At 50.2% G+C, this 27787-nt stretch overlaps 1 protein-coding gene across 4 annotated transcripts in view; it reads right to left on the bottom strand.

Moving 5' to 3' along the window:
- The window catches only part of MICAL2 (microtubule associated monooxygenase, calponin and LIM domain containing 2), a 220837-nt gene that overhangs the window by 107300 nt on the left and 85750 nt on the right, over positions 1–27787 (bottom strand). For all 4 annotated transcript variants that reach the window (XM_042906713.1, XM_042906712.1, XM_042906710.1 and 1 more), the window contains exons 5-15: positions 24627–24743; positions 23217–23318; positions 20236–20391; positions 16909–17009; positions 12372–12629; positions 10915–11030; positions 9927–10053; positions 9045–9135; positions 7817–7964; positions 6503–6702; positions 5996–6102 (exon numbers count right to left, since the gene is read on the bottom strand). In XM_042906713.1, the coding sequence (XP_042762647.1) occupies positions 5996–6102; positions 6503–6702; positions 7817–7964; positions 9045–9135; positions 9927–10053; positions 10915–11030; positions 12372–12629; positions 16909–17009; positions 20236–20391; positions 23217–23318; positions 24627–24743 (1523 nt within the window). The remainder of the gene's footprint in view (positions 1–5995; positions 6103–6502; positions 6703–7816; positions 7965–9044; positions 9136–9926; positions 10054–10914; positions 11031–12371; positions 12630–16908; positions 17010–20235; positions 20392–23216; positions 23319–24626; positions 24744–27787) is intronic.

Genomic DNA, 27787 nt, shown 5'->3' with positions numbered 1-27787 from the left:
AGAGGCGCAGGCTGTCTGGGCCCCCGGCTCTAGCGCCTATGAATGGTTTGCTGGGGGAGACCGGAGCGCAAGAAAGTACAGGATGTCCTATCCAACAAGAACTCTCCATGCATAATCTTAGGGTTTTCTGTTGCGTTTTTTTGTTTTGTGTTGTGTTGTTTCTACCTTAAATGAAGACTTGGCTTTTCTCTCAAAGAGCAACACATCTTACTCTCGTTTGACAGCTTAGGGCTTGACTGTTCCAACATCAGAGCCTGTAGAGATCCAAACCCAGTATGTTAGCCACAGGCTCACAAAAAGCGCTTCTAGGACGGAATGTGCCCAGTAGTACCACCTAAGATGACCGCAAATCCTTTGGGGGAAATAAAGGAAGTGGATGGGGTAACCTCCACTCTTCTGATTCAGCCTGAGCTATGGGACAATAACATTCGGTCTATATGGAAAGGTTACCTACATACATACACAAACGGTCTCTACTCTTACTTATGAATTGATCTTGGAAGCACTGATTCTCAACTAAAGAGCTAGGTTAAGACAGAAAGGCAGAAAAAAACTCAAACTTAGGGATTTACCTAATTTTTTCTTATCTCTTTATCTCTATCTGGAAGCCAACGTTGCATTATTACCCCATCTCCTTGGACTCTATTTTGCTCTACGAAGAATGGAGTACAAGAAGGGAAAAAAAGTATTTATTGTGCCCAGTGAGAGACAGCGTGAGAATACACGAATAGCTCACTTTCTTTCGCTTTTTTTTTGCCTTTCTCCCAAGAACACATTTCTTTTTTAAATTTTTTTTTTAACGTTTATTTATTTTTGAGACAGAGAGAGACAGAGCATGAACGGGGGAGGGGCAGAGAGAGAGGGAGACACAGAATCGGAAGCAGGCTCCAGGCTCTGAGCCATCAGCCCAGAGCCTGACGCGGGGCTCGAACTCACGGACCGCGAGATCGTGACCTGAGCTGAAGTCGGACGCTTAACTGACTGAGCCACCCGGGCGCCCCAAGAACACATTTCTTATGATGATTTCCCAAAGATTTGAAAAAGTCCATATACTACGGGGCATTTATTAATCTAATTGGTGTCTCCATTTAAACAAATAATCAAAGACATATACCTGCTAAACTGATTATTTATTTGATCAGTGCAAGATAATCATGTTCCCATAAAGCCCAACTTCACGTGATGTTAGTTCAAAGGAAACCGCCTTTATATTTAGCTAGCTAGTGTAGGTTAACCCTGGAGAGATTTAGATCTGGGGCACAAGAAGAGAGACTAGCCATTGCAGGCAATGCCCGGATGTGTAGAGGCAGCCATGATATTTAGAAAGATGGCCAGTGACACTGGCAAGGGAGTTCTTCTCTTCTTCAGTAACAGAGTCATGACTTACTTCCCAGCTGTGTGACCTTAGGAAAATCACCAAACGTCTCTGACATCAGCTTCTTCATCTCTTATTTCCTCACCTAGATGTACTATCTAGCTCATAAGTTGTTGTAAGGATTAATGAAGTCACGTACACACAACACTTATCAGGTTGGCTATGGAAGTGTGGCACACTGTTAATTAGGATCGTGCTAGTTAAGAGACTTAGAAAATCTGAATTCTAGTTCTGACCTTGACTTTCACCACCACTATGGGACATCGCAGTTTAATCCCCCCACATGCAAGATTGTCCTTCTCTAAAGCTGGGAGGAGAAGACATGCCCCACCTTCCTCAAAAGGTAACACAAGGAGCAAACGAAATACGCATGAAACGGCTTCGTACGCTGTAAGGTGCGGCATCGATCACGGCTGCGATGCAGAACCAAGTGTTCAGTCCAACTAGTTTGCCTCATCTCAGAAAACAGGCATCTCCGTTTACTCACAACTCCTCAGGGACAGCAGCTACCATTTGTGGAGCCCTTCTCACACGGCAGGCAGAGCGGGGGCTCGCACCTGCATTGGTTCGTACAGTCTTTGCACTGGAGCAGTGCCGTGTTGAGGTTGGTGCCATCATTTTGCAGACAAGCAAAGGGAGGTTCAAACGTGTGCCAAATCCCCAGCAGGCCTAAATATGGTTTTGTCTGCCTGGCTTCAAACGTATTCCCATTCTGTAGGTTAGCTCAGAATCCCCTGCTGTGTTGCACAGAGAACAGGAGAGAGATCAGCCTTCAAACCGCAGGTGCCACAGCAGCGGCTCGAAGGCCTGGTGCTTGCTCGGCCGGGCAGCATCTGCACCTGGTGCTCTCGACCCTCCTGGGCTTTCTTCACATCTCTGAATTGAGAAGTACTAGAAAGCTGGTGGGGAGCCCTGGCTGCTGGGTGGAGGTTCTGTGAGAGCAGCTGGGGAAGGGGAGAGGAATTCAGATGGTGCCCCTGGAAAGTCAGCATCCTCGGGCAGCCTCCTTGCCTGTCTTGTTCTCTGCTCTACCCTCAGCGCCGACAGGAGAACCCCACATAATATAGACGCTCAGTAAATATGGATGGAAGAAAGACTTCCTTACCTAATGCCCCTGGCTCTTTGGAAAGTGTTTGTGTGGGAGGAGTGAGGAGGGGAGAGCTGGGCGGGCACCCTCACTGATGAGACCAGACACCCACGCGAGCCATGCTCTGTGAACTCCACTCTCCCGGGATCAGTGCTGATGGAGAACGCCCGCCGCCTGGGTCACAGTCAGCCAGCTGAGCAGGATGAACACCCTGGGGCTGCCAACGTGGCTTCTGGGATGGGCTTGTCATGAATAAGGGACACCTCTGTGTTGTGTTGTCCTCCAAGGAGTGGGCTCAGAATGGGGAAACAAAGATCAGGCGCCCCGAGTGTGTTGTAACATACTGTATGCAGTGACTGGAGTGGCCATAAATGCAGGCATTACCCACAAGCAGTAGGTCTAGGAGCACATACCCAGGAGGACAGGGACCACGTATGTGTGTTCAGGCGTGACTTGTGGTACATGGTGACAGGAGCTCTGGAGTCCCCGGGAATTTTCCTATGCCACAGGACCAGAGGCAGATCTTCAGAAGCAGACTGAGAGCTTTTAAAGAGGAAAATATAATCCCCAAGCTCTTCTTCTTTCCCCAGGCATGGCCATTCAGTCTCCGGAAGTGATCAGTCAACCTCAGTCGTTTACCACTCACCAGAGGGACGATCCTCCTGGCGGACTGAGGGGAAAGTTATATTCTCTAAAAGCAAACAAGGTCCTTGGAGGTAAAAAGTCTTTTATTTTTCCTGGAGTTGATCAGCTTGGTTGGGATTTGGATGCTATCAGGCTTAGGGATGAGACAACAATTTAACGCCAGCAGTGAAAACCAGGAGAGAGGGAGAGAAATTTTTAAGACTGGCTCCACAGAGAAAAACGGACCCTCTCCAGATTAAGATGCCGCATTGTGAACAAATATGGGCTCCTCGATCCCCATATCAAGATGCTCCTCTGGAAGTTAGTGAGGGCATCGGCAGGGCCAGGGAGGGATGGGGAAAGGGGGTGAGGTTGAATACAGATGCCCCTATGTGTACAGATCCTGGCTGTGTGCTGTGGCATAGTCATGTGGGCAAGGTCTAGCCTGCACGGCTGGTCCACAGGGGCGCCTGAGCTGGGGCGCTGAGGACTGTGTGTCTAACTGCACCGACACCTTCTGGGTGTGACCATGGTGGAGCCTCTGGGTGTGTGCAGTTTTCAGAGTCTCCTGTGCAGACGTCCTCCGTGCCCATCCTGCGGGAAGCTGGAGCGTATTGAGTACCCTGCTTGTGGGAAATGCCAAGGCCAAAGAGGATTGCAGGTAGGTTCCCCAAACCAAAATAGTGTGCGGGTACAAGAAGACACATGGTCAGATGGGGAGGGGGTACCTTGTGTGTGGTCTGATCACTGCACTGGCACTGAGCGGTGGACTGTCTCTTAGTCAGTGATGACTAAGGCAGAATGTGATCCAGGGGCCTAACTAACCAGCCCACCCAGGGGAAGCATTCGATCAATCTGAGGTGCAAGAGGACAGATAATGCCCATGCCAAGCACTTACTTCAATGACCTACTCTTTCTACCTATCCAAACAGCGTGGCAAATCCTAGACATAAATGGGGCAGGGGGAGGGACCGGACCCCTCGCAGGATGGGCAGTCCATTTAGCACACTTTGGGGGTGACTGGACATGGTTCAAACTTAGCCGGGGCGGGGCCAAGCAGAGCCCACCCACTCCCCCTGCATTTTCTAGCAAAGCCAGCGAGAAGTAGGGTGAGGACCTAGCAGCCCTTGGAGGGCCTGGCTGGCCTTGCTGACCATTCCTACCACGTGACCCAGAGCTGGCCAGGCTGGTTCAATTCTGTCATTCTGTAAACAGAGGCGGGGTGAGTGATAGGTGTAAACACTCCTTTCCAGTTCCCCCTGCTGTTCCCAGTTGTGGGCTGAGTGGTGGGAGAAAGCCGGTGAATGGAGAAAGGGGTTAAATATTTGCCTCTGTTTCCAGAAAGGCTGCATTGGCTTGCTTGGAATGGGGAAGCCCAAAGTGGGGATCCTTGGAGGAAAGCTAGCTGGGCTGGGGTGAAATAAGCCTATGACTGGGCTCCAGAAGGTGGCTTGCACTCAGTAGGACGTGCGGTAGGCCACGGTGCCTTTGCACAGAGCCTGTGTATGGGCGAGGCGTGGCCCCTTAGCTGTGGTGTGCCGACCCACACACCTTCCTGCCTCAGCCCTCGCCTTGCTGGCCCGTTCCGTCCCGTAGACAGGGTGTGGCAGAACATTACGTGCCCACTCCTGGAGTTAGCTCAAAGGCTACGACGTTCCTGGGAGCCTAGACCTCAGTGGAAAAACTGACCACTGCTCACACAACTGAGGGAAAGAAAGGAGGCTACGTGGCCCCAGCCCCACCCTGGGTGGAGGGCTGACAGGACCGGGCACGACTGACCACGAGTAGGAGACTGTCGGCAACCTAGAGAGACTGAGACACACGCAAAGGCCCGCAGCACTCTCGGCTGTCCCGCCGCTCTGTGGAGGGAGGCGAGCTTTGTGTGAGTACTTGCCACCTGATATCTCTGGGCCTCTAATTTTTTGATCTGTAAAATAAGCACGTTGAGCAAGATAACTTGTATCCTGTCTAGCATGGCGATGCCATCATTCAAATAAAATGACAATTTCTCATTAGGCTCCTAATTCCCAAACTGTCTACCAGGGCAGCCCGTGGCCCCATAGTGTACTTGCAGAAGAGTCATAGGATACTTTAAATTTTCTAGGGAAACACGGTGAGGTCTGTTATACATCTTGCAAAATACCCCTACCAAGTTACTTGGACTTATACCTACTTAGCAAACCGAACTTTTAGGGGTTTCTTTTGAGCCAGGGGCACTGTGATAAAAATTACTGAGGGACCGATGGTGCTGTAAGTCAGGCAAGTTTGGGAAGCTCTTTAGGCTCTGAGCTCCTCAAAGGCATACCTTCTTCACCTCTGTATACTTGCTACTTGTCAAAAAGAATTCAGCACTAACGTTGGCAAACAGTAGGGCCCAATAAACATTTGCGGAAGGGAGGGAGAGAGGGAGGAAAGAAGGAAGTGAAATTAACCGAACAGACTGTGTCAGTGTAGTATTCCCACACACCTCTGCCACTAACGGCCGTTGTGATCCTGATCTAAACTGTTTTACAAGGAAGAAATCGTCTCCTCCTTCCCCTCCCCGCTTAGCAGCCAGGGCTAATCTGATTTACTTTATTATTTTTTTTCAAATTTTTATTTACATTCTAGTTAGTTAACATATAGCGTAATATTGATTTACTTTAAAAAACGCTCCAGCCGCGTGAACTCTCAGCTCTCTGCCACGCCCTTCCTAGAACCACTTTCAGGTCACTGAAGCCAGCTACACGGTGCCGGGGCGACTTCCAAAAGCGGTCAGTCACTAAACTGAGCTTTGCTCGTGTCTTCCGTGAGAACCTTATCTGTGTAATTCATCAGCATTAACAGACGGAGAGCAGGACATTGCCCTCCCCCTTGCCCCATCCATGAGCAAAGAGACACCAAACAGAAAGAAGCAGGTCGACACTTACTCGCGGGGTCCTCTTCCTCGGAAACGTGAGGTTGAGATAGTTGTGAGAAATGAAGGATTTGGCCAAGCTGAGGTCAGCATTTTCTCCATAGTTTTTGCCCCAAGAATCTATTCATAAATAAAAATATGACGGAGGTTAGACCCCACCACCGCGACTCTAGGACTCGGGGCGGTGGGGGAGGGGGTCATTGCTACAAGGTCCCTCCAAATAACTCCCTTACCCGTAACGAAAGATACAAGGGAGCTGGGTAGGGGCTGTGTAGCTCCATCCATGACCTCCCAGCCACAGGGGTAGACCTTCAACCTTTCGTGGCACCTGCCACACACACCCACTTACACACACAGGTCTGGGTGGGTGGGGTCCACTCCCATTTGGCCTCAAAGTGAGAGGAAAGGAAGGGGCCAGCCCCAGAACAGATGACACCAGAGAGCAGAGCAGCCAGACATGGGCATGGGGCAGAGATGGCCCAAGGGTGCAGCAAAGTCTCGCCCCAAAGCAGGGCCTTACCCACAGGCCTCAGCGGGGTGCCCCGGAAGAGCTCGTAGAACTTGGAGAGGTACATGACCATGCTGAGCTTGTCAGGCTCCTGGGCTGACGCCATCTCCTTGCCTGTGGTCACCGGGGGGATACCAAACTCACGCTCAGCCACGTCAAATGCCAGCTGGTTGTTCTCCACGGCATCGTCTTCATTCAGAGAGTCAAAGTTGCTGGAGAATCAAAACAAAGTGAAGTTCAAGGACAGGAGACATGGGTGTGAAGAGCTGAACAAACTTACCCACAAGGAGCATTATGAGTGACACTCTGCCGGGTCTCAGTGGCAGGGGTGTGGTGAGGGAGGTGTGGCCCCAGCCCCTGCCCCCATCATCCCCTTCCTGCTTCCTGCTGCCCTCACCAGCACCACCCCCCCCCACTGCCCCTCCCCCCCCCTCCCCCACACACACACCCGCTGCTTCTCCAGGGAAGCTCCTTCTCACTCAGGGTGGGACCAAATCAGATTTAGGCATCGCTGCCTGGGCTGGAACAATGGGAAGATAATTTACACCTGTTTGCTACTTTATTTTTAAGTAGTTCCTTTATGTTCTTGTGCTTTTAATTCTAAAAGTAACATGAATGTCTCATAAGAAAAAGAATCAAGGTGTATACGACATATAAAGTGACAAGTGAGCGTCCCATCCCCTTTTTGAGGCAACCTCACTTCCTAAAGGTATCGACTGCTAACCCTTTGGTGGGTTTCCTTTCCTCCTTTTGGATGAATGTACTCGTGGGCCTGCAGTTACTCTGCAGTTGATTTGAATCCAGCATCAATAGATGTATTATTGGGCCTTCAACATCACAAAGTGTGTCCAGCGTTCCTAATGATGCTGCCATTATTGCCAATATGTGGACGAAGAAACAAACTCAGAGAAGGCAAGTGACCTGCCTAGTGCCACACAGCTGATTGGTCTACATCTTGGTTCGAATTCTTTTGGCTATAAAACTCAAACTGGTTCCCAGAATGAGGTCTTGCCCGGAATTCTTCTCTTGTGGGTAGAGTGCCCAGGGGCAGAGGCTCCATTTCCCCAGTGACAGAGGGGACATGCAGGGACAGGCACACGCATGCGGCCTGAGCTGCTCTTCCGACTCACAGATTAGGAACTCAGGTCACGCAAGCTGCTTACAGAGTAATCAGTGCAAATGGAAAAGAACTTAAGAAAACCTCCAATAGAAGATATGTTTCGAGCCAAGATTCTGCATCTCGCAGAACAGCTCTCATCCCCCTTGTGCCCGGGTCCCCTTGGGCCATGAAGGGCTTGGCAGGTTCAACCGGAGCCCCCGACTCACATCAGCTCAGGCCGGAAGCGGTGGATGATGGCACACAGGGCCAGGCCGCTGCGCCAGGATGTGGTCAGGTCGGTGACATTGACGTGCTGGTAGCCCTCGGTTTGCTGCTGACACCAGGTTAAGAGCTTGCTGGGCCGGATGTCGGACTCTGCAGCCAGGGGAGACACACAGTGGTGATGGGCTCTGGGGAAGTCTCAGCAGCCTCCCTGGGGACCAGGAAGAACAGCACCAAGGCAAGGGCCAAGGGCATGGGTGCAGCCCCGAGGCACCCTGCCAACAGCGTGGTGGGAGGGAGGGCAGGATACTGGGACAGGACACATGTTCTCCTGCAGCAGAATCCCTGAGACCCCCTATGGCCAGGCGCCAGTCAGAGGCTACCTACGAACACAGCGGGGAGCACTGTGTGGACAGACCCTGCCAACATCTCATCTGGTGGGGCAGGCAGACATGGCAGCAGGTGACGATGACACCATGCTGTGATGGCAGAGATGTGGGTACGGGGGGCACGCGAGCAGGTCTGTTCCTCATCTGCCAGGGCAGCGAAACTCGCCAAAGTGAGAGTCATGGAGCAGGTGTACCTGCTGCTTGAGGAGTGTCTAGGGATTCATCAGACAAAAGAAGGCATTCTGGGAAGACAGAAGAGGGCTGTGCCATGGCAAGAATCTACAAAGGCCGGCCAGGCTACGTGCAACAGCTTGTTACAGGGGTGGCAGCAGTGGGGCGTGGGGCATGAAGGGAAGGAGGGGTGGCCAGTAAGGCTGTGTGCGCCCAGAGACTGGGAGGATGTGGGGTCCAGGCAGGCAACAGAAGCCAGAGAGCTCTTTCAGCAGGACGGGGACCTGAGCGAGGCCAATGGATGGTGTAACTATCCCTTCCCTCCACCAGGAAAAGAGGGTAGCATGTGGAACTTCTTATCTAGCTGGGGAGACAAGATCCCCACACTAGAAACAACAGGGAAAGAAAAGCAAGGCCCCAATAAAGTAGTTCCCCAGTTCACTTTCATGTCCTAAGTTCTTCATGCATATTAATTCCTCTCCAACCCATCTACAGTTGGCGTTGTTGCTGTCCTGGTTTTAGAGAAGAGGACGCTGCAGGACAGAGGAGAAGTCCCTGGCCAAGGTCACACAGCTCATAGCAGAATAGCCTAGTGGACTGCAGGGTCTGTGCCCCCATGGCCACCCCACCCCTACGCCAGCAGCTTGGCCGAGGACCCGGGTCGGCTGCTTACCCCTCCTGGAGAGGCCCACGGATCTCCTCACTGAGCCCAGCCTCTCGAGAGGCCACTGGTCCAGCTCCTTAGTGATGTATAAATGCTTCACCTGCAAGCAAGCACTTTGGTTAGCACTGACTTTAAAGAGACCACATAGCTGCCCACCAGTATTTCCCCCAAAGCCAGTCTCAGGGTTGACCCAGCCTCTACCCAGTGTCCACCATCTATTTTCCTCTCTCCCTGGAGGGCATGGCCTTCAGCAAGAGAACCGGGGAACCTGAGACACAGAGCAACGGGTCCCACCCAGTTGTCCACCCAAATGTGGGGGACTCAGGCGTGAGAAAATGTAATTGGCTAACTTTAAGAACATCACACCATTCTTCGTACCATTGCCTGAAGAAGTTGGCAGTTGTGTGTTTCTGAGTCAACGGGAGCAAAAGGGACTGTTGGACTGCGAACTGAAAGGACTTGATGGCTGGCTGAGGAGACTATTTGAGGGAGGCATGCTCAGCCACGCATATGCGCGGTGACAATAAACACGTAAGCACATGTGCAGATGTGGACGCCACAAATGTTCTAGTTCTTTCTGTGGGCTAGACACACACTGACTCTAGTTTTCTCCTGCAGCTCTCCTGGAGACAGGAAGTGGTCCCACACCCAAGCCAAGAGGCATTGGTGGCCTCAGTCCCAGGGATGTGGCAAAGTTTCTTGTTTTTTTTTCTTTTTAAATTAATTAATGTATTTATTTTTAAATTTATATCCAAGTTAGTTAGCATACAGTGTCACAACGATCTCAGGAGTAGATTCCAGTGATTCATCTGGAATGTGGCAAGGTTTTACATGACCCCCACCCACTGCTCAGTGACGGGTGGCCCCGATAGGGCCCAGGGAAGGACTTACCTGATGGGGCCTGACACAGTTAGAGTTGAGATTTGGGTACCGTGTCCCTGGGTCCAACGTGTACTGCTCAAAGTTCTTGTTGATGTTCTCTGGGGTAGTCTGAGGTAACAGCCGATAGAGACTTTCTCTAGGATGAGGCAAAGCCCAGGGGTCAGGGGTTGCTAGGGCAGCCTCAGGCCCTTGTCTGTGCCCCCCCCCACCCCTTGCTCTGCTCTTAAAGGCTCCTTGAATATGTCTGTATACTCCTCCCCTCAAAGCCTGGCCCTCATGGTTCCTCATGGATCCACAAAGTGGGGGAGATTCGAAGGGCTGGAGAGGAGGTGGGAGGGGGGTCCACAGGCAGTGACGCTGGCCTTCTTCCCCCAAGAAGAGGGCAGGGACACACAGCTGGCAGCAGAGGGACCTGTGGTTTTGCTATAACCACCACTCAGCTAAGCTGCGTCCTATGGCCTGCCCCCCATGACCACTGGCCTCCACACCCAAGACCAGCAGAGGCCTGTCCCATTCACCAGCCCTGATTTCCCCCGGTCCACCAGCTGTTACAGCCACGTGGCCAGCAGCAGGAGTCTGGGCAGAAGCCCCAGAGGATCTCAGCAGCAGAAGACGCCTGGGAGGTCAGAAATCCAGCCCCCACAGGAGGACACTCAGTGCTGCAGTGAAGGCTTCCCCCTAAACCTCTTCTGGCTCTGCAGTGACCGGGCAGTGCTGGGAACCCCAACTTCAGGGCCGCTCCAGGTCAAGATTTCCCTGTTGCATTCAGGTCGTAAGGTCCTGGCCCCAAGAAAGAAGTCACTGAAGAGGGCAGAGCATGACAGAGAAAGTTTTCCTGGGGATGCTGGGGATCAAATCAGGGCCCGTGTGGGAAGGCAAATGAAAGAGTCATCCCAGGTTCATCCGGGAGTCGCCTAAGGGCCAGCCTTGCTCTCTTTCCTGTCTGATTTTGGAACTAGCCCTGCCCCCAGCCCGAAACCCTGCCACCGATACTCACCTTTCGGCCAGCAGCTCCAGGGGAGGGGTGCCCTGGTCCCAGCTTTTCACCATCCATGCCGTGTCAAAGGCTGCCAGGAAGCCTCGCGCACAGCCTGTGCCCATGGGCCAAAACGGCTGGAGGAGAAAGTGTGGAACATTCCCGTTAATTCTAAAGGCCCCCACTTTGCCTTCCCATTCTATCCAGCACTTGGGGCTTGCCAGGCCCTTGCAAGGCACTGGAGCGGGTGAGGGGTGACAGGACAGACCCTAGGATTCACCACAAACACAATTAGCTATAGCACAAAGTCCCGTGTAAAGGGTGCTGTATCACAGGAACAGCAAAACTGCTTTGGGGCTTACAAAAGGCACAGGCAAATCCCCACCCTGGGGAAGGCGATGGAAATCAGGGAATACTTCGCAAAAGAGTTGTATTTGTGAGGATTTTAAAGAATGGGTAGGATTCTCATCTTGATCCGTTCAGGAATAGCATGGGCAAAGGCATGGTGGCTGGAAAATGATGGTGCCCGGTAGAGGAGCAGAGGAGGGTGGCAAGAGAGAATGCTGAGAAGGGAGACGGGGGGGGGGGGGGGGTGGGGGGCAGGTCACAGCCCACACACCACGGGGAGCAAGGGCTGGTTCACCAAATAAAGTTCTTTTTAATTTTTTTAACGTTTATTTTTAAGAGAGAGAGAGAGAGACAGGGCGCAAGTGGGGGAAGGACAGAGAGAGAGGGAGACACAGAATCCAAAGCAGGCTCCAGGCTCTGAGCTGTCAGCACAGAGCCTAACGCTGGGCTCAAACCCATGAACCCTAAGATCATGACCTGAGCCAAAGTCGGACGCTTAACTGACTGAGCCACCCAGGCGCCCCTGACCAAGCTAAGTTCTAACTGAACTGTCCCATGGGCACCCAAAGCATAGTCTGGAATTTGACTTTTACTTGGAATAAACACACATTTTTTTTTTGGTTAGTGCTGACTTTAAAGATAAAAATGTAACCCTTCTGAAAACATTCTATCTAAGGATCCTTGCATTTGCTGATTCTCTGGGAAGCACTTTGAGCAGGGAGGCCATGGACAGAAACTGGACTTGGGGCCCCATATGCCTTCTTATATCCTCTACAATCTCCATGTTGCAAGGCCCCAGAGAGAGCTCCCCATGCGAGGAAGAAGTTGTGGTCCAGCTGAGGGCGTGCATGTTCTCAGGAGGCCAGCCTGTGAAGTCCAGAGCGGGGCTGACCGATTTTGTACTTTGACAAAGAGGTCAGCCCGAAGAGCCCGGAGGTAGGAGAGGAAGATAGAATGAGCTTCTCTGTATTTGGTCAAAGGACAGGTGCAAGCTGGAGACCAGCACGGGCTTGGCAGAGTCCGGCACACTGGCAGGGCACCCGTCCGTCCCCTGGCTGAACGACAGCACAGGCTGCTGGCCACACCATAAATGCAGGGATCGGTCTTTTACCGGGAATGGGGGGCACTACCTCAAGCAGGCTGTCGCCCACCAGGGCCACGAGTAGCTGGTGTGACTGGCGCTCGCGCACCAAGGCCGCGTTCTCGGAGGCGTACATGGAGGTGAAGTCGAACATGGCCACATCGGGCTGCCCATAATGGTTCATAGCATAGTCTAACGATGGCAGCTGGTAATTGGTGGCGAAATCTGCAGCCTCACGGGCATAGGAAAGCAGGTTGTCCTGGTTTACGTTCTCCGCACACAGCAGCATCTCCGTGTCGATGTAGTCCTGGGGGGGAGAACAGGAGCAAAATGTTGCAATCTGCCCCTGGAAAGGGCAAGTGTTCATACCCATATCTTTGCAAAAGGACTTGGAATGGGTTTGGACAGCGAGGCTGATCAAAACAGAAAATCAGGGCCAAAGGAATCAAGAGGAACCAAATCAGCCCTCTGTATGGGCCAACAGAGCTGTGATTAAGCATCGCACTTGACTTTGAGCTTCCTGGCATCCGAGGCAAAAGGGAAATGTGATGTATGGCAAGGCTTTCCTTATCAGAAAGAAGGAAGCATAGAAATTCCTAGGGGAGGCAATTTTTTCCTGGCACTAAATTCTAAAAGAACTATCTCACGTAGGAATTTTGACAGAGAACACAGTGTTGCAATGAACAGTTTACTCAGTAATGGTCTTGTGGTAAACACGGAAGTAAATTTCATATGGCTGGTTCTTGCGATAACTTTCAGCAAAAATGAAAAGACAAAAGAGCGAGTAAATTTTATAGCCGACCAAGCTGAGCTAATAATATGGTCTGGACATACTGTGTTTAGTGGGCAAACAGGACCAGAAAAGAAATGGGTAACTGGCATAACTCTTGAAATGTCTCTGCAGAATCAGTTATCTCTTCTCTGGCCAGGCTGAGGGTTGCTCAGGGCCCTGTTCTGCTCTCACAGTGTTAACTGCTACAGCCCTGAAGGGCACTGGCTCCCAGCACCAGGATACCCATCCTGGAGGGACTCCGGCAGTGCCCCATAGCATGTCCCCCCGAGTCTAATCTGCTCCTCGTGTGGTTAAGGAACCAGAAGACTATCTTTCCCGAAAGGTGGCAGAGAAGTGCAGATCCTGAGGAGGGTGGAGTGTGGGCGGGAACTGGTGGGGCCATCCAGAGCATCAGGTCACAGTCCACCCCTGCTACGCAGTGAGTAAATTTGGGCAAGTTATCAAAGTTTTCTGAGTTTCCGTTTTCTTGTTTGTGAAACAGGAATGACAAAATCCACCTCATACCGTGAGGACTGAGGGAAGTCGCAGACATAAAAATCCCCAGCCTGACGTCTGGCATGTGAGAAGAGCAAAGTGAGTGGGAATTTCCATTCCCTATAATTCACGATGGCACAAACATAGCATGTGGGGAAGCGCGTCCCTGGACCTCCGCTCCCCACCCCGAGGCACCAACAAGAGTATTTATAAAGGTCTTGGAAGGCACAGCCACATCTACAAACAGAGCGACCTACTGTGTCCATTTTCCTCATAGCCGTGATTTCAAATACCTCATCGCAGAAATTCTCATATGTTCACACCATAGTGCATCACCCAGTTTGCACCCAGCAGTGGCCCAAGGGTGCTTTGCCGGGTCACGGCGTTCAGGCTGGAGCTCCTGTCATTCGCCTTTCCTTTCTCCTACCTGCTCCTCCAGTCACATGACCAATTTCCTCCCTTACAAGCGTGGGGATGAGATGGGGAAGGGTGAATGGAGAGGTCTTGAAAATACTCCCTCTTCAAAGCAGGCCCACAAGCGCCCGTGAGGTGGGCTGGGTGATGGGGGAGTGTGGTCACGCCTGGTGCTGGTGTCCCGAACAGGGGTATGGGGACCTGCAGGGCTGGGCTGGCTGGAAGGAGCCACGGGACCTCGTATGGCAGGAGGTCCCAGGTGAGGGGACGGTACAGAAGCAGGACAGGGAGCAGCGGGGAGGGGGTGAAAACAAGGACAATGGAGAGAAAGGTGGGAAGGGACCCTAAGCGAAGTGGGCAGGCCTGGAGAAGTAGTTTTAAATTAAGACAGATGCAGGAGGATGAAGGTGGACCCCGTTTGCCACACGCATAGGTACTGAAGACAGGCTGCGTCCTCAGCAGAGAGGAAGGACAGTAGAGAGAGACGCGGCAAGAAGAGTACAGGGCGGGGAACCTGATGGGAAGAGCAGTCACCCCTACCTCCCCACCCCTGTGCTGAGCTGAAAGGAAGGCTGGAGATCAGAAGAGAAGGTCAGGCAATGGCTTCGAATGAGGTTGGGCTCAGCACTGGGAGACCAGCTATGATGTACGTTCGCCTCACCCACCTGGAAACAAGGCTCCCTCCCCCCATGGCGAGACCAAGCCTGCTATATCCAGGAGCCTTCGCCTATATGAATGTGGGCCAGCCCAGAGAGGGCACCAGGATGACAGGCCACCCTCCTTGTGAGGGAGAGCAAGATGGGCAGAGTTGGGAGCCCAAAGCCATCGTTTCCTGAGGAGGAACTTCACTCTCCCTTCAGTAGCCATGGAAGACCAGAGGTCAGTAGGAATAGGTGGGGAAGCAGGTCAGTCAGTCATTCAACACACATTCACTCAGCACTCTGTGTGCCTCCAGAAAGATGCTGACCCATGCAGGGAGAGGAAACGAGAGAGGACTTGCCATTCCTCTGGGAGCATGACAAGAATGTTAATTTGAGTGGCTCGGGGTAGATGGACCAGCTCCCAGCTATGCAAATGCTACAGAGCTTGGCCGGGCACATGGAGACTCCTGGCCAGAGCTCCTGAACCAAAGAACTTTCCAGCCCTCTCACGTCCAGCCTGTGGGCTAGAACTTCTAGAGGAGAGTTCCTGTCTTATCTTAAAAGCCCCTCAGCACCAGCTCAGAAGATGCCCTTGGACTCTCTGAGGGGAAAGAAAGCCCCAGTGAGGACACCCACGAGCCTGGGATCTGCTCCCAGATCTTCCACGGTCATTATGGGGTTAGAGTGAGTCACGCTTGCCCACCTGTGTGATGACAGGGACGTGGGGGTATGGAGGGGCTTTGACAACTGCCAAAGAGTTGAATCACCATGAGCAACATGCCGTGGCCTGGACAAATGCCCTGGGATGCCCTGAGGGAACCTTAGTGTCCCACAGGCTGGAGTACTCAGCCAGTGAAATAAGAAACCCATGTCAAATTCTGCCTGACTTCCCATGGTGAGAGGTGGGTGCTGACAAAAGCCTCCTCAGCCCCTCCTTTGCAAAGGTTTCCACTGTTCCTCAAGCCCCAGACCCCAAATAGTCCTTCACTACCTGCCATTGGCCTCTCGATGGAGGAGGCAACTTTGGAAGGGATGCCCATGGAATAAAGGAAAGAAGGGGACACCACCCCACCTCCCCCAGACCGGGTCAGCCGTGGGGCACCAGATGCCAAAACCCACTGCTCACACATCTCCTGGCTGTGTTCAGTTGGTTCCTTTCAACTCCCATCCACCCCATTCACAGCCTCCTGTCTGTAACTCAGGCTCTCAGCAAGCCCTGAGCCACGCAGAGGAGGCCCAGGGGAGGGCTGGGTTACTAATGCCACCCGGCCGGCTGCCAGCACAAAGTGATCAGAGGACAGGCAAATTCTTCTTCGACAAGCGACACTGAATAGTCACCATGCCGCCTGAGCTGCAGGCCGCCACCCGGAGAGCAGGCTGACCTCAGACTGCATGATCGTTATCTTGAGGCTACAGCAGGGGCAGCAGGAACAGAGGCTCTGGATAGGTTGGAAACCTGCCCAAAGCAGCTTCCAGCCCAGGGCCCACCACTCTGTGTGCTCCTTTCTTCTAGCCTCGTACTCGGTTTAAGCATGAAGATGCACAGGCAGGAAGCAGAGGCCAGGAAGCCAGCAGGACCAAAAAGCAGGTGTCCAAACCAGACAGAAATGACAGAGGGAATCTACAAACCCCCTATATGCTCCAGGCATGGGGCCCGTTGCTCTGTATACCTTTTAAAATTTACTCCTGCAAACAACCCTTTCGGACAGAAACCATTATTCCTGTTCTACAGATAAGACCGAAGTTCAGGAAAAGTTAAGCAGCGTTTAGTCACAGTCCTGAGTTAATCCGTGGCAGAGCCAAGATTCAAGTTGAGCCTTTGTGCCTGTGAGAAGAGAGGGTTCCACCGGACATTACGACAAGAGGGCCACATGTGAAATTCACCAGTGAATGTTGTCTCCATGTTCCACTCGGACAAGGAGCCCACAGCTGCCTCCGAATGACATGAGACCTCCCAGGAAAGGGAGCAGGGTTGAATGAGACATGGAGAAGGAGAAGACTCAGCCCATCTCCCGGTGGCAAAGGCTCACACCAACAAGCGGGGGAGGGTCTCAGCCCCCACCGCCACCCCCCAGCGTTCTGCAGAAACACCTCTGCCTGTATCGGCTCCTTCACTCAACACTCACACGACACCACACAGAAGGAAAATGCTGGTCCTTTTCTTGCCTCCCGCTTTGCTCGGTTTCTGGCAGGACGGCATCTTGCTCCCACACTTGCTGGGTCACAAAGGGAAAGACAGGACACCCCAGCCAAGAGATACGTACGTTAATGATGACACCTTTGTCGAGCAGGCTCTGCTTCTTGGCAGTCATGACGAAATAGTGGGTGCAGTCCTTGTAGTAAACAATGTTCTCCAGATCAATCCCTGCAGAGAGAAGTATGTGTGGACTCAGTTTGATTCCCTCAGTGCTCGCTGTATGCCAAGAGCTCTACTTTGCTGCATTACAGGTGCCGTTGTTTCCCTGCATATACTCATGTTGGGCAAGTTTTTAAAACACACAAGGCTGGGAAAGAGAAAACGGAGTGCTAGAATTTATCTAACTCCACACAGCTAGCTTTTACAGCCCCACTAAGACCCTATGTGCTTTTTCAATTGAGATATAATGGACATGTAACATGTTATAAGTTTAAGGTGTACGATATATTGATTTGGTATATTTATATATTGCGATATGATTAAAGCGCTTTAAAAAAAAAAAAAAAAAACCTCAAAGTCCTTAGGGGCTGTGGACCAGCACTTCCAAGTTAGAGCTAAGCGCTGCAGAAAGGCCAAGAGTTGTCCACAGCATAGCAGCAAAGCAACAGTAGTCCCGGGATTTGAACCCCAGACGGTCTGATTCCCAATCGCCACCGTGCCCTCCATGTGACCACAGAGTCAGAGAGTGGTGTCAATTCTCCCAAGGCTGTGCTAAGCCATGTTTCTCCCGTTCTCCTGTGTGTGGGAAAACCCAGGTGTCCTGGCAGGAACAAGTCAGGTTGGAGGGCTGGGTTGTATCTTTTTGTACTTTCCAGCAAATGCAAAAACACTCGAGAGACTAGGTTTCTGCTTTTAAAACAAAGCCGTAGTGCCTGGCCGAAGCATCACCTGAGAACTTGGAAGTGTGCATGATCAGAACCCCACATAGGACCTACTAAATCAGAAACTCTGTTGGTAGGGCCAGCAATCTGCACTTTGACAAGCCCGAGAGGGGATTCTGATGCACGTGCAAATTTGAGAACTGGCTTAGCTTCTTTGGAGAGAAAGGAACAGACACGTAACAACTTTAACAGCAGCTGACATAGAGGTGTGCTGGGTAACCAGAGGAACCCCTTTATTACCGTTAAATAGGAAACAGCCATCAATGCAGAGGGCTCCCCTGAGAATCAGAGGAAATTCATCCGTGTCACTGTGAAAGGGGCACTGTGAAACAATGGCCAAAGGTGACCGTCCCAGCGAAATGTAAAGGAAACTCACTGAGACATTTGGAAAAACACACTCAATGTCCTGTCATAATTCATATTTGGTGGTTTATTGAAGTATTTATCTTCTTGGTTTTTGAGAGGAAGGGAGGGTTGGACAATTCTTAAATCATTCAGAAGAACATAATACGCTGAATGAAAACATTCTACAGAGAACTGTGGGCTGATGGGGGCCAGGGTGGGGAGGGGAAAATGGGTGATGGGCATTGAGGAAGGCACTTGTTGGGATGAGCACTGGGTGTTGTATGTAAGTGATGAATCATGGAAATCTATTCCCGAAGCCAGGAGTATACTATATACACTATATGTTAGCTAACTTGACAATATATTATATTTAGGAAAAAAAAAAAAACAAGAAATAAAACATAAAATCCTAAAAAAAAAAAAAAGAAAAAGAAAAGAAATGAAAAGAAATGAAAAGAAAAAAAAGAAAAAGAAAAGAAATGAAAAGAAAAAAAAGAAAAAGAAAAGAAAAGAAAAGAAAAAGAAGAGAAAAGAAAGAAAAGAAACCAAAAAACCCCGCTCTAATAAAATCATGCCACTGTGGTGAAACTCAGAGGATCGCCCAACGGGCACACATCATAATGGCCAGTGAGTGGCACAGTCTGGCTCAATAAGGAATACCATTCCTAGAAACTAACTTGAAATATTCCCGGGGAGCAGTTTGACCTGTAACAGTGCACAACTGGAAGGTCTATACCAGAGGCCAGCAGACTTTTTTCTGTAACAGGCAGATAGTAAGTAGCTGGGGCTTTGTGGGCCATCAGGGTCCACAACCACTCATGGCTACAGGTAGCAACGTCAACAAGTGGGTGTGACTGTGTCCCAAGAAACTTTCATTTATGGGCACTGAAACTGGAATTTCATGTAACTTTCGATTTGTTGCAAAATAGTCTTCTTTTGCTTTTTCTTCAGCCATTCAAAAACGTTAAAACCACTCTTAGCTCGAAGGCAACACAAACATGTGGCCGCCCATAGTTTGCCAGCCTCCAATTTAAATGCTTAGGCGGTGACAGTGCATCTACTTAATGAGCTATTCTGTGGCTGCAAAACTGACCATCAGGAGGACCTGGCTGCAGTGTGGACAATATTTCAAATGTGATGCTGGAGGAGAAAATCAGATTCACAAAGAGTATTGACACCCCAAGAAGAGCCAGAGCCCGGTGAAAAGTGGGGCTACGGGCAGACGATTATTGAAAAGAAGTATGTGAACATGAGAACTCTTTCTGTGCTAGGTGATACTCGGTGTGGATGATTGACTTCTGGTATGAAAATTTTGTCCAACATTGTTGTTATACTGCCTTTCGAGGAGAAATACCTATCTTAAAATCAGGTGAAAAGAAAAATCTGGGATTTCCGTAATTGGCAGGAGCGTTTCCCCCCTCTTTCCCCTCCCTGGGCTGGATTTCTCTGCACCATCTTTCTGACTGCCTGACGTACTAGTTGTCTGTTTATTAACGGTCTCCCCCAGCAGAATATATAAGCTCCAAGAGAGGGGTCTCGTTTTGCCCACCGCTCTTTCTCAGGCCCTTGAACAACAGCTGGCACACAGTAGGCAGTCAATAAATATTTGTTGAGTAAAGGAATGAGGATCTTCTTTCCTCAAGGCCCACAGCTGGGGGACACTGATGCGCTGGGGTGAGTACACATTCCCTGGGCATCCCTGGATGTCCCTGGTGGGGAAGGGCGGCTGGCACACTGCACAGAAGTACCTACACTTCTTCAGGGGCTAACCTCAGGTTACTGGCTCTCTCCTCAGAGGGCTCTCTGAAGCTCACGGTGACGTGGGCATAGACCAACCTCCCTGCATTAGGATGGTTGTCCCTCACTGGACAAGGATCCACTTGGGGAAGGGACCATGTCAACCTCAACTCTGTATCCCATGATACTGATACTGGCACATAATGAGCACTGAGTAAACGTTGACTGAGTAAATCCATCTTTAGCCATTTTCATGTACAACAGCCAGAACTTTTTCTCAAGAATTGCCCTTGTCCTTGAAGGAATCCTACCCATTTCTCTCCTAAGGAGAAGTCTGGGCTTCTGCTTTATCAGAGTGAGGCTCCCAATCCCCAAAACTGGGACAGCCCAGCATGGACATGGCCTGGTTTGGAGAAAGGTGAGGGTCCCACCTGTTTCTTCTTTAAGGTCCTGAAAAAACTTCTGGTTGAAGATGAAAGCCACCCCGCTAATCTCTTCCACCTTTGCCTCAGCTGTGCTGTTTCTGTTTATGAAGTTGGCGGTGATCGCAATAGCCAGCTTCCCACGGAATTCTTTTCTTCGGAACCCTGCATGAGGCAAAGAGAAAAAGGGAGTCTTTCTTCTGGATTTGGTGGGAAAAGTGAAAAAGATTACTGAGGAAGCTATTCTCAGATGCCTCACGGGCCCCTGAAACCAGAATTCTGCATCTGTAGAGAATAAGGGCAGGTGGAAATGTCAAGGTTTGTACCTGAGGAAGAAACACATCACCAGAGGCCTAAGTCAGTGGGACTTTTTCCTTTCCTGAAATCTATAGGACCAATTATTCTGGTTAGGCTTCTACAAACAAAAGGCCAAAGTGATCTTCCTAAAGGCAATCCGAGAGCTCATCCTTTTAAAGATTTGTTAGGGGGTCGCCTGGGTGGCTCAGTAGGTTAAGTGCCTGATTTCGGATCAGGTCATGATCTCACGGTTCGTGGGTTCGAGCCCTGTATCAGGCTCTGTGCTGACTCTCAGAGCCTGGAGCCTGCTTTGGATTCTGTGTCTCCCTCTCCCTCTGCCCCTCCCCTGCTCATTCTCTGTCTCTCTCTGTCTCTCAAAAATAAATAAATGTTAAAAAAAATTTTTTTTAATGAAAAAGATAAAGATTTGTTAGGCGCTGTTGCTAGGTACATTCATGACACACGCACTTTGAACTTGACGATTAAGACTACATTGTTAGCATTCTTCATGTTTTCCCCCCTTTGAAAAGGATTATGAGACTCAATTCCTGTGGGATGGGGATTTTAAACTTAAAAAAAAGTTTTTTAAATGTTTATTTATTTTTGAGAGAGCGCGAGTGAGCGGTGGAGGGGAAGAGAGAGAGGAAGACGCAGAATCTGAAGCAGGCTCCAGGCTCCGAGCTGTCAGTACAGAGCCCGATGTGGGGCCCGAACCCACACACTGTGAGATCATGACCTGAGCCGAAGTCGGATGCTTAACTGACTGAGACACCCAGGCGCTCCCATGGGATGGGGATTTTAACAAATTTCCTATTTCCAGTCTCCAGTGACGGGCACACGGTCCACGCTCAATAAATATAGAATAAATAGACAAAATTTTAACTTGCAATTGATTTGGTACAATGATTCCTTGGGGTGCTTGTGTCAATGGTTTAGCTTTTTAATGGCGGTGACAGAGAGGACCCCAAGCAGCTGGTCAGACTTCATTCTTCTGCCAACCCCCTTTCTTTCTAGCAGCTGGCTAGCCCACAGTCCCCAGTTTTCCCTCTGCCCCAGATGCCGTGCACTTTGCTTAACTCAAGGCGCTCATCACATGAGCAGGCTTGGCGGACATGCTTCTATCTTCAGCCTCCCCTGAGAACTCCCCCCACATTTGCTTGCAGTATACGCAAACCTCATGCGCATTCCCAAACTTTGGTCAAAAATCCCTTGGACTGGAAACCTTCGGTTTTTATCTCAGTACCTCCTCTTTTAAGTCATCCTTCATTAGACTTATCGAAATGATCAGAAATGGCCATGATGGTCTAGTCTGGTATTTCTTAACCGGGAGTGACCTTGGCTCCCAGTTAGGCAAAGTGTGGAGACATTTCCGGTGGCTACAACTTGGGGGTGCTACTGGTGTCTAGCAGGGAGAGGCCAGGGATGCTAAGCATCCTACTGTGCACGGGACAAAAAATGATGTGGCTCCAAATGCCAACGGCGTCGATATGGAAAAACCCGGCTGCAGGTCTACTTATTTGGTGCTAGGCTGCCTAAGTGGCTCTTCTCCTTCTTACCTTTCTCTTCCTGTGCACGAAATGCCAAACTATACTCAGACAGGGTGTGGATTTTGGATTTGCAAATATTCAGACTTAACAGTTTTACCAAACCACCAAAATATCCCCATAAATGCTAACGGCACAATATCCAGGTTAGCAGCTTAAAAGGTCTTTGTCAGGTATTGGTTATTGATTGCAGGGATGGGGCACGTGTAGGGATGGAGGAGAAGAGAGAGGCACGGGAGCGGGGAAAGGGCCCTCATGGTCCAGCAAGTGGTAGGGCCCAGCTAGGCAGACCACACCTCTGGAAGCCTCCAACACCTACCGTCTTTCAGGGAGTGAGTTCTGCCCTCAGAGGAGATGCCCTCCCGGTCAGACCTCTGCAGCCTGCAGCCTTTAAGCAGGGCAAGCTTGAAGAGCAGATGTAGCCACAGTCTAAGAGATGCCATGTGAGGCCATTTTGTCCACCATCTGTGGTCTCACGCGGATACAGTTAGTGCAAATCCATACAACCTACGCACCAATTAATCTCGGCAGGGGGCGGGTGGAGGGGGAGGTGATTGAAGGCATTTCTGGCAGTGGTGCTCCTCTCCCAACCTGATTAGCCCTTACTCCAAGAAAACATGTTATGCTTCCAACTTCAGAACTCAGGGAAGCATGGTTTTGCGCTTTGACAGTCTGGGGAAAACAGATCTTACTGCCCAGCAGTGAGTGTGCTGAAAAGTTACAAAAAGAGAGGGGCTCCTTCTTCTGGAGCATTACACGTGACGGTGAAAGAACACACTCATAGTAGAAGAACGGCTGTCTTAGAGGAGGTATGAAAGTTCTTAGTGCCATGGATTGCACATTGACACGTGCTCAGTAATTGTATGCTGACTTTGAACTTCCCTGGCACTTTATCTTTATAAAACACTTTTACATGTGAGTCCTTTCTTAGCCCTCAAAACGATGCTCTGAGAAGATTCTGTTATCTACATCTTCCAGGTGGGAAAAGTGAGGTTCAGAGACAATGAAATGCTCAGCCTCAGGCACAGCAGGACAATCTGCCCTTCTGTGAAGGCCCCACCCAGCTTTAGCACCTGCCATCTCGCTTTTCTGCACTGCCCCCTCCCTCACTCCCATACCCCCTTCCTCAGCTCCAGGAACAGTCTTCACCTTCCAGCGTGTTCCTGCGGCCATCAGCGCCAATGATGACGTCAAACTCAAAGTCCGACAGAGCGTGGTCCGCAGGGAGAAATTCTGCCCGCCAGCCGATTTCTGCCAGAACAGAAAAATGATTTGAGTTGGCAGAGAAAGGTGGGAGGCCTCTTGGTGTCGGCCAGGAAAAATGGATAATACCCCTAGGTGTAGGCACCCCAGACAGAGCTGCCAGAGGAAAGACCCAGAGTCATCCCAACTCATACTCTCATCTGGACTCCTTCTGGCTTTAATATCAATTCAATCCGGGACAAAGTAAACCAGCAGCGTCAACCCTATGCTTGATGTAACTGGTTTCTGTGCAGGTTGGGAGACTATCCTCAGTGATTCTTAAACTAGTCTTACTTGAACCTTATTTTTCCCAGTGTTTTCTACCTTGCTGTCTTCATCTTCCCCTATATTCCTCCTTGCCCTCCCATTACTGACCAGACCCGGAGGATGTGCAGGGTGTAGAAACCAGTTTGAATTGCCACTTCATTATGGTCAGAATGTTCTGTCGGGCAGTACACAGCCTTCTATGATAACATTTTCAGGTAAAATCTTGCTGGTCACCCATAACTGGGATTTAACATCCACCAGAGGTTTGAGAGAGGCTACCAAAGCCACCTAAAGCCTCTTCTAAATTTTCAAATATCCTGGGCTGAGGACAGGAGAAGTCAGAACTGAATAAGCACATGGAGCTCTGAGGTCTCTGACATTAAGTTGCCCAAACTGAAGGTCCTGCCTCAGCAGAAGATTTTGATAATAAGATGCAGAGGCATCAGGAACAAAGTCTCTGTCCGTGGTGTGTGAGAGATCAGCATTTACATAAACATATTAAAGGAGAAAGGGAAGCATTACTAAATAATAAGACACCCACAATGGGCGAAGTCTGTGGTTTGTAAATTATACTTTAGTAAGGCTTAAAAATATTATATGCCAAATTATATCATGAGCACTTATTTCATATTTTCTCTAGAAGCTTCACATTTCTAACTGGATTTTAAAATATCATATGGGTACAAAATATCCAAGTAACTGTGTGTTTTCCCACATAGCTGGAAGAGCATAGGAATGAACTTTTTCAAACAACCAAATGTAGGTCTTCTATCCTAATTACTTATTACTTCATTTGTCAAATTACTGCCCCCTAGTGACAGGGTAACAAAATTACAGGTTTAATGGCATAACCAATCCCCCGGGGGGAAGAAGAGAAAAACTAAAGTGGTAGGTAGCCCTGGTCCAAAAAGGTAAAATATCCTTGACGGAATTATACCAAACAATCCCCAACAAGAATAACTCTTACAGAAACATCCTCTGAGAACTACAAATGCGATTTCCATTTTGTGATATCTGATTTCTAGATATGAAAGGAAAAGTATACTGTACTTTGATTTTCTTGATCTTCAGGAGGTTCTAGAACCTTCACAAACTCCACATTCACATGGATTTCAACGCCCAGCATCAGGGCCACCTTGAATAGGATGAGCTGCAACTGACGAATACCTATTAGAAAGGAAAGGGGAAAGAGAAGACGTGTCAGCAGTAGTGCTTGAGTGCCTCCTGCATACAGGGTACTATATAATCACTCCTTGATGATCTCTGCGCATAGTCATGTACCAACCGTGATCACTACCGAGAACTAATTATGTGACAGCCACTTGGTGTTTTCTCACTTAACCCTTATTGTGACCCTTTGGGATAATTATTCCCATTTAATGGATAAGAAATTGAGGCTCAGTGAGGTGAAGTGATTTGCTCAAGGTGACACAGCAGCAAAACTACAATGTGGACCCAGATCTGTCTGATTCCTACACTGTGCTCTAGCTTTTAGATAATGCCATAATAATGGAGGCTCTCTCTTTCCTGCCTCCTTCCTGAGATAGGCTATAAGTTTGACAAGGTAGAGATGGAAAGGGGAGTAGACAAAGAGAGTAAATGGTCACAAGTAAAGTCAGTGATAAAATGGTTCATCTCATGGCAGACTGAGCCTAAGCTCTTAGCCACCCACGGTCAGGGGCGGCTGGGGAATTCTCCCTATGGAACTGGGCTCGTGATAATTCACCTCCCACCCACTCTTCTAAACTTTCCCAGTAAGTGTCACCTCCTATCTCTCCCTTGGCCCTGCCATTCAGCACATGTGGGGATGTCTCCAAATATTTTTCTATAGAGCAAGAAACTTTCTGTGGGTCCCTCTGTATTTATTGGGCTTTGTTCATTTAACATTTACTGAGCATCTGCAATGGGCCAGGTGCCATGGGAGGCACAAGAGATATGGAACTCACTCTAGTGGAGGAAACACATGTAAACAGACTGGGTCAGAGCATGGTGATTGGGGGCAGGGGAGCGGCAGAACAGCGCCTGAGCTGCAGTCCCGGAAGCCAGGAGAATACCAGATCCCCACAGACAGATTAAGGATTACAAAGAGGCGCTTGGGAGTTAGGAGGCTTCCTGGGGGTGGAAATCTCTGTGGAAATCTCTTTGGCAGGGTGGTGGGGGAGAAGTCAGATTACAAAGGAAGGAGGCATGAACAGGAGAGGCACAGACAAAGTCTATATCCTCCCTTTCTAGAATAAATGTTTTGAAATAGAAAACGGTAAAGGAAATAACAGAGGGCTTGGGGGAGCAGGAAGCCAGGAGGGAGAGAGGGGAGCTGAGCGGCCAGCTCTGCCTCCTACATGGGGCAAGAGGAAGGAATGGGTACTGGGGTGGAAGCGAGTGCAGGAGGAAGGAGGGGGCTGGGACTGAGGAGTACCCGCCAGTGGCTTCTCTTCCCCAGAGCACAGGAGGAAGGCCATCTGCTCAGAAGGAGGCGGCTGTGGTGGAGGTTCAGAGCAGCCGCCTGGGGACTGGAGGAGGATGCTGACACAGGACCATGGAGAATTGCTGAGCAGTGCTGAGGGCTGGGGCGCCACTGGGACTGGAGGCCACGGTTGGTCTGGAAAGAAGCCAATCAGCTGGGGCTCAAAGAACCCAATCCCCCTTCCTGCCTGGAAACAGGCCAGGTCTCTCCTCATCATTTCAAGGTTGCTAATCTATCCTGTTCCAGCACACATTAGGTGTTCAAAAAATTCTCCCTGCCTCCCTTCTCACAGGCACTGGAATTGCTCTTGGCAATGAGTGCCCTGAATGCCAGAAGCTGGGATCCAGAGTCCTGCCAGTGTTTCTGCATACTGGGACTTTTCCAAGAACTAGGGGTTAAATTGGAGCCCCACCAATGGGGCACAGAGGGGCTCCTGGCCCACAGGGAAGGCAGCCCAACAGACTGGGGCCCTCACAAGGACCCAGCTCTGCCTCTCAGGAAGCCTTGATGAGAGCGTGGCACTCAATGTTGTCATCCTGGGTTGGTAACCAACAAAAATTCTTCTGTGGGTGGTAGGGAATACCCTGAAAGCTGACACTGCGGCCTTATGAGCGAATCCAAATTTCTTTCCAATGGACTCCTGGAATTTTCTCATCCCAGAGTGGGAATAAAGTGTGGGGCCACTGCTGATAGGTTCTCTTTACTTGTGACTAAATTACACCCTATGTGGTTGACCATTGTCTCCAGTCATTCCTCTGAGCCCCACGCCCTTTCCCGTCGGCTCCTGTCCTCATGAGAACGTGGCTCTCAGGGCTCTCCTCCCGCCCACTGGTTGAGAGACTGAACCCTCAAGTTGGGGACCCCGGCCGCTTCTTGCTCACTGCACACCAGCGGATGCAAAGCACTTCCCAAGTACCTACTACTTGCCAGGCACAGTGAGAAGCACATCACAAACTTGACCTCACTTAATCCTGGTCCTGGTAGGCAGGCATTAATCACATGTGCGGGAGACAAAACTTGGGGCTTGAGGAAGGTTAAGGAATTTGACCCAAGTTACACAGCAAATGGGCAAGACCAATTTGGGGCCCAGATCTGTTCAAACCCTTGAACTCTCCCCATAGTGTTAATCTCCCTGACTTTTATGGGTCACAGTCTTATATACAAGGTGGCTAAAGACCTCCTCCCTGTTAAGCATTAGGGGAAGTCTGTCCTACAGCTGGTCTGCACAGATCTTGCCTGGAGAGACCCAGGCCTGAGGAATGCAGAGCCAAAGGGCCTCAGTGCTCACCTTGCCCTACCCGAGCATGCTAAGCTTACAGGGCTGGCCCAGGGCCTGGAATAACTCAAGGAAACTTGGTACGGGATCTGCCGATTGTGTCATTCCTCTCTTCTAAAACCTGCCGTGGCTTCCCCCAGCACCACAACATAACATCTAAGAGGCCCACTTAATGGTTTTGTGTGCCTCCCTCTTCTGAACTCCTCCAGCAAGTCTGACCACTCTATTAAAGTGCAGTTTATTGTTGACAAGATCCGTGAGCTCTCTGAGAGTGCAGACCATGTCACTTGCCTCTGTTTCGGTTTCCCACACTTCATTCACTCAACAGAAGTTTACCAGACATCTACTATGTGCCAAGAACTCTTTTACACCCTGGAGATACTCTGGTGAACAAGACGTGCTTACTGCTCTGTGGGGCATACCCAGCATAGATGCCAGCACGAGGCACAAAGCAAGCCCTTCGTGAAATGT

This window comes from Panthera leo, chromosome D1 (assembly GCF_018350215.1).
Source record: "Panthera leo isolate Ple1 chromosome D1, P.leo_Ple1_pat1.1, whole genome shotgun sequence".
NCBI classification, from domain to species: domain Eukaryota; kingdom Metazoa; phylum Chordata; class Mammalia; order Carnivora; family Felidae; genus Panthera; species Panthera leo.
Note: the sequence above shows the minus strand (reverse complement) of the source record. Positions and strands in the feature narration are given on the sequence as shown.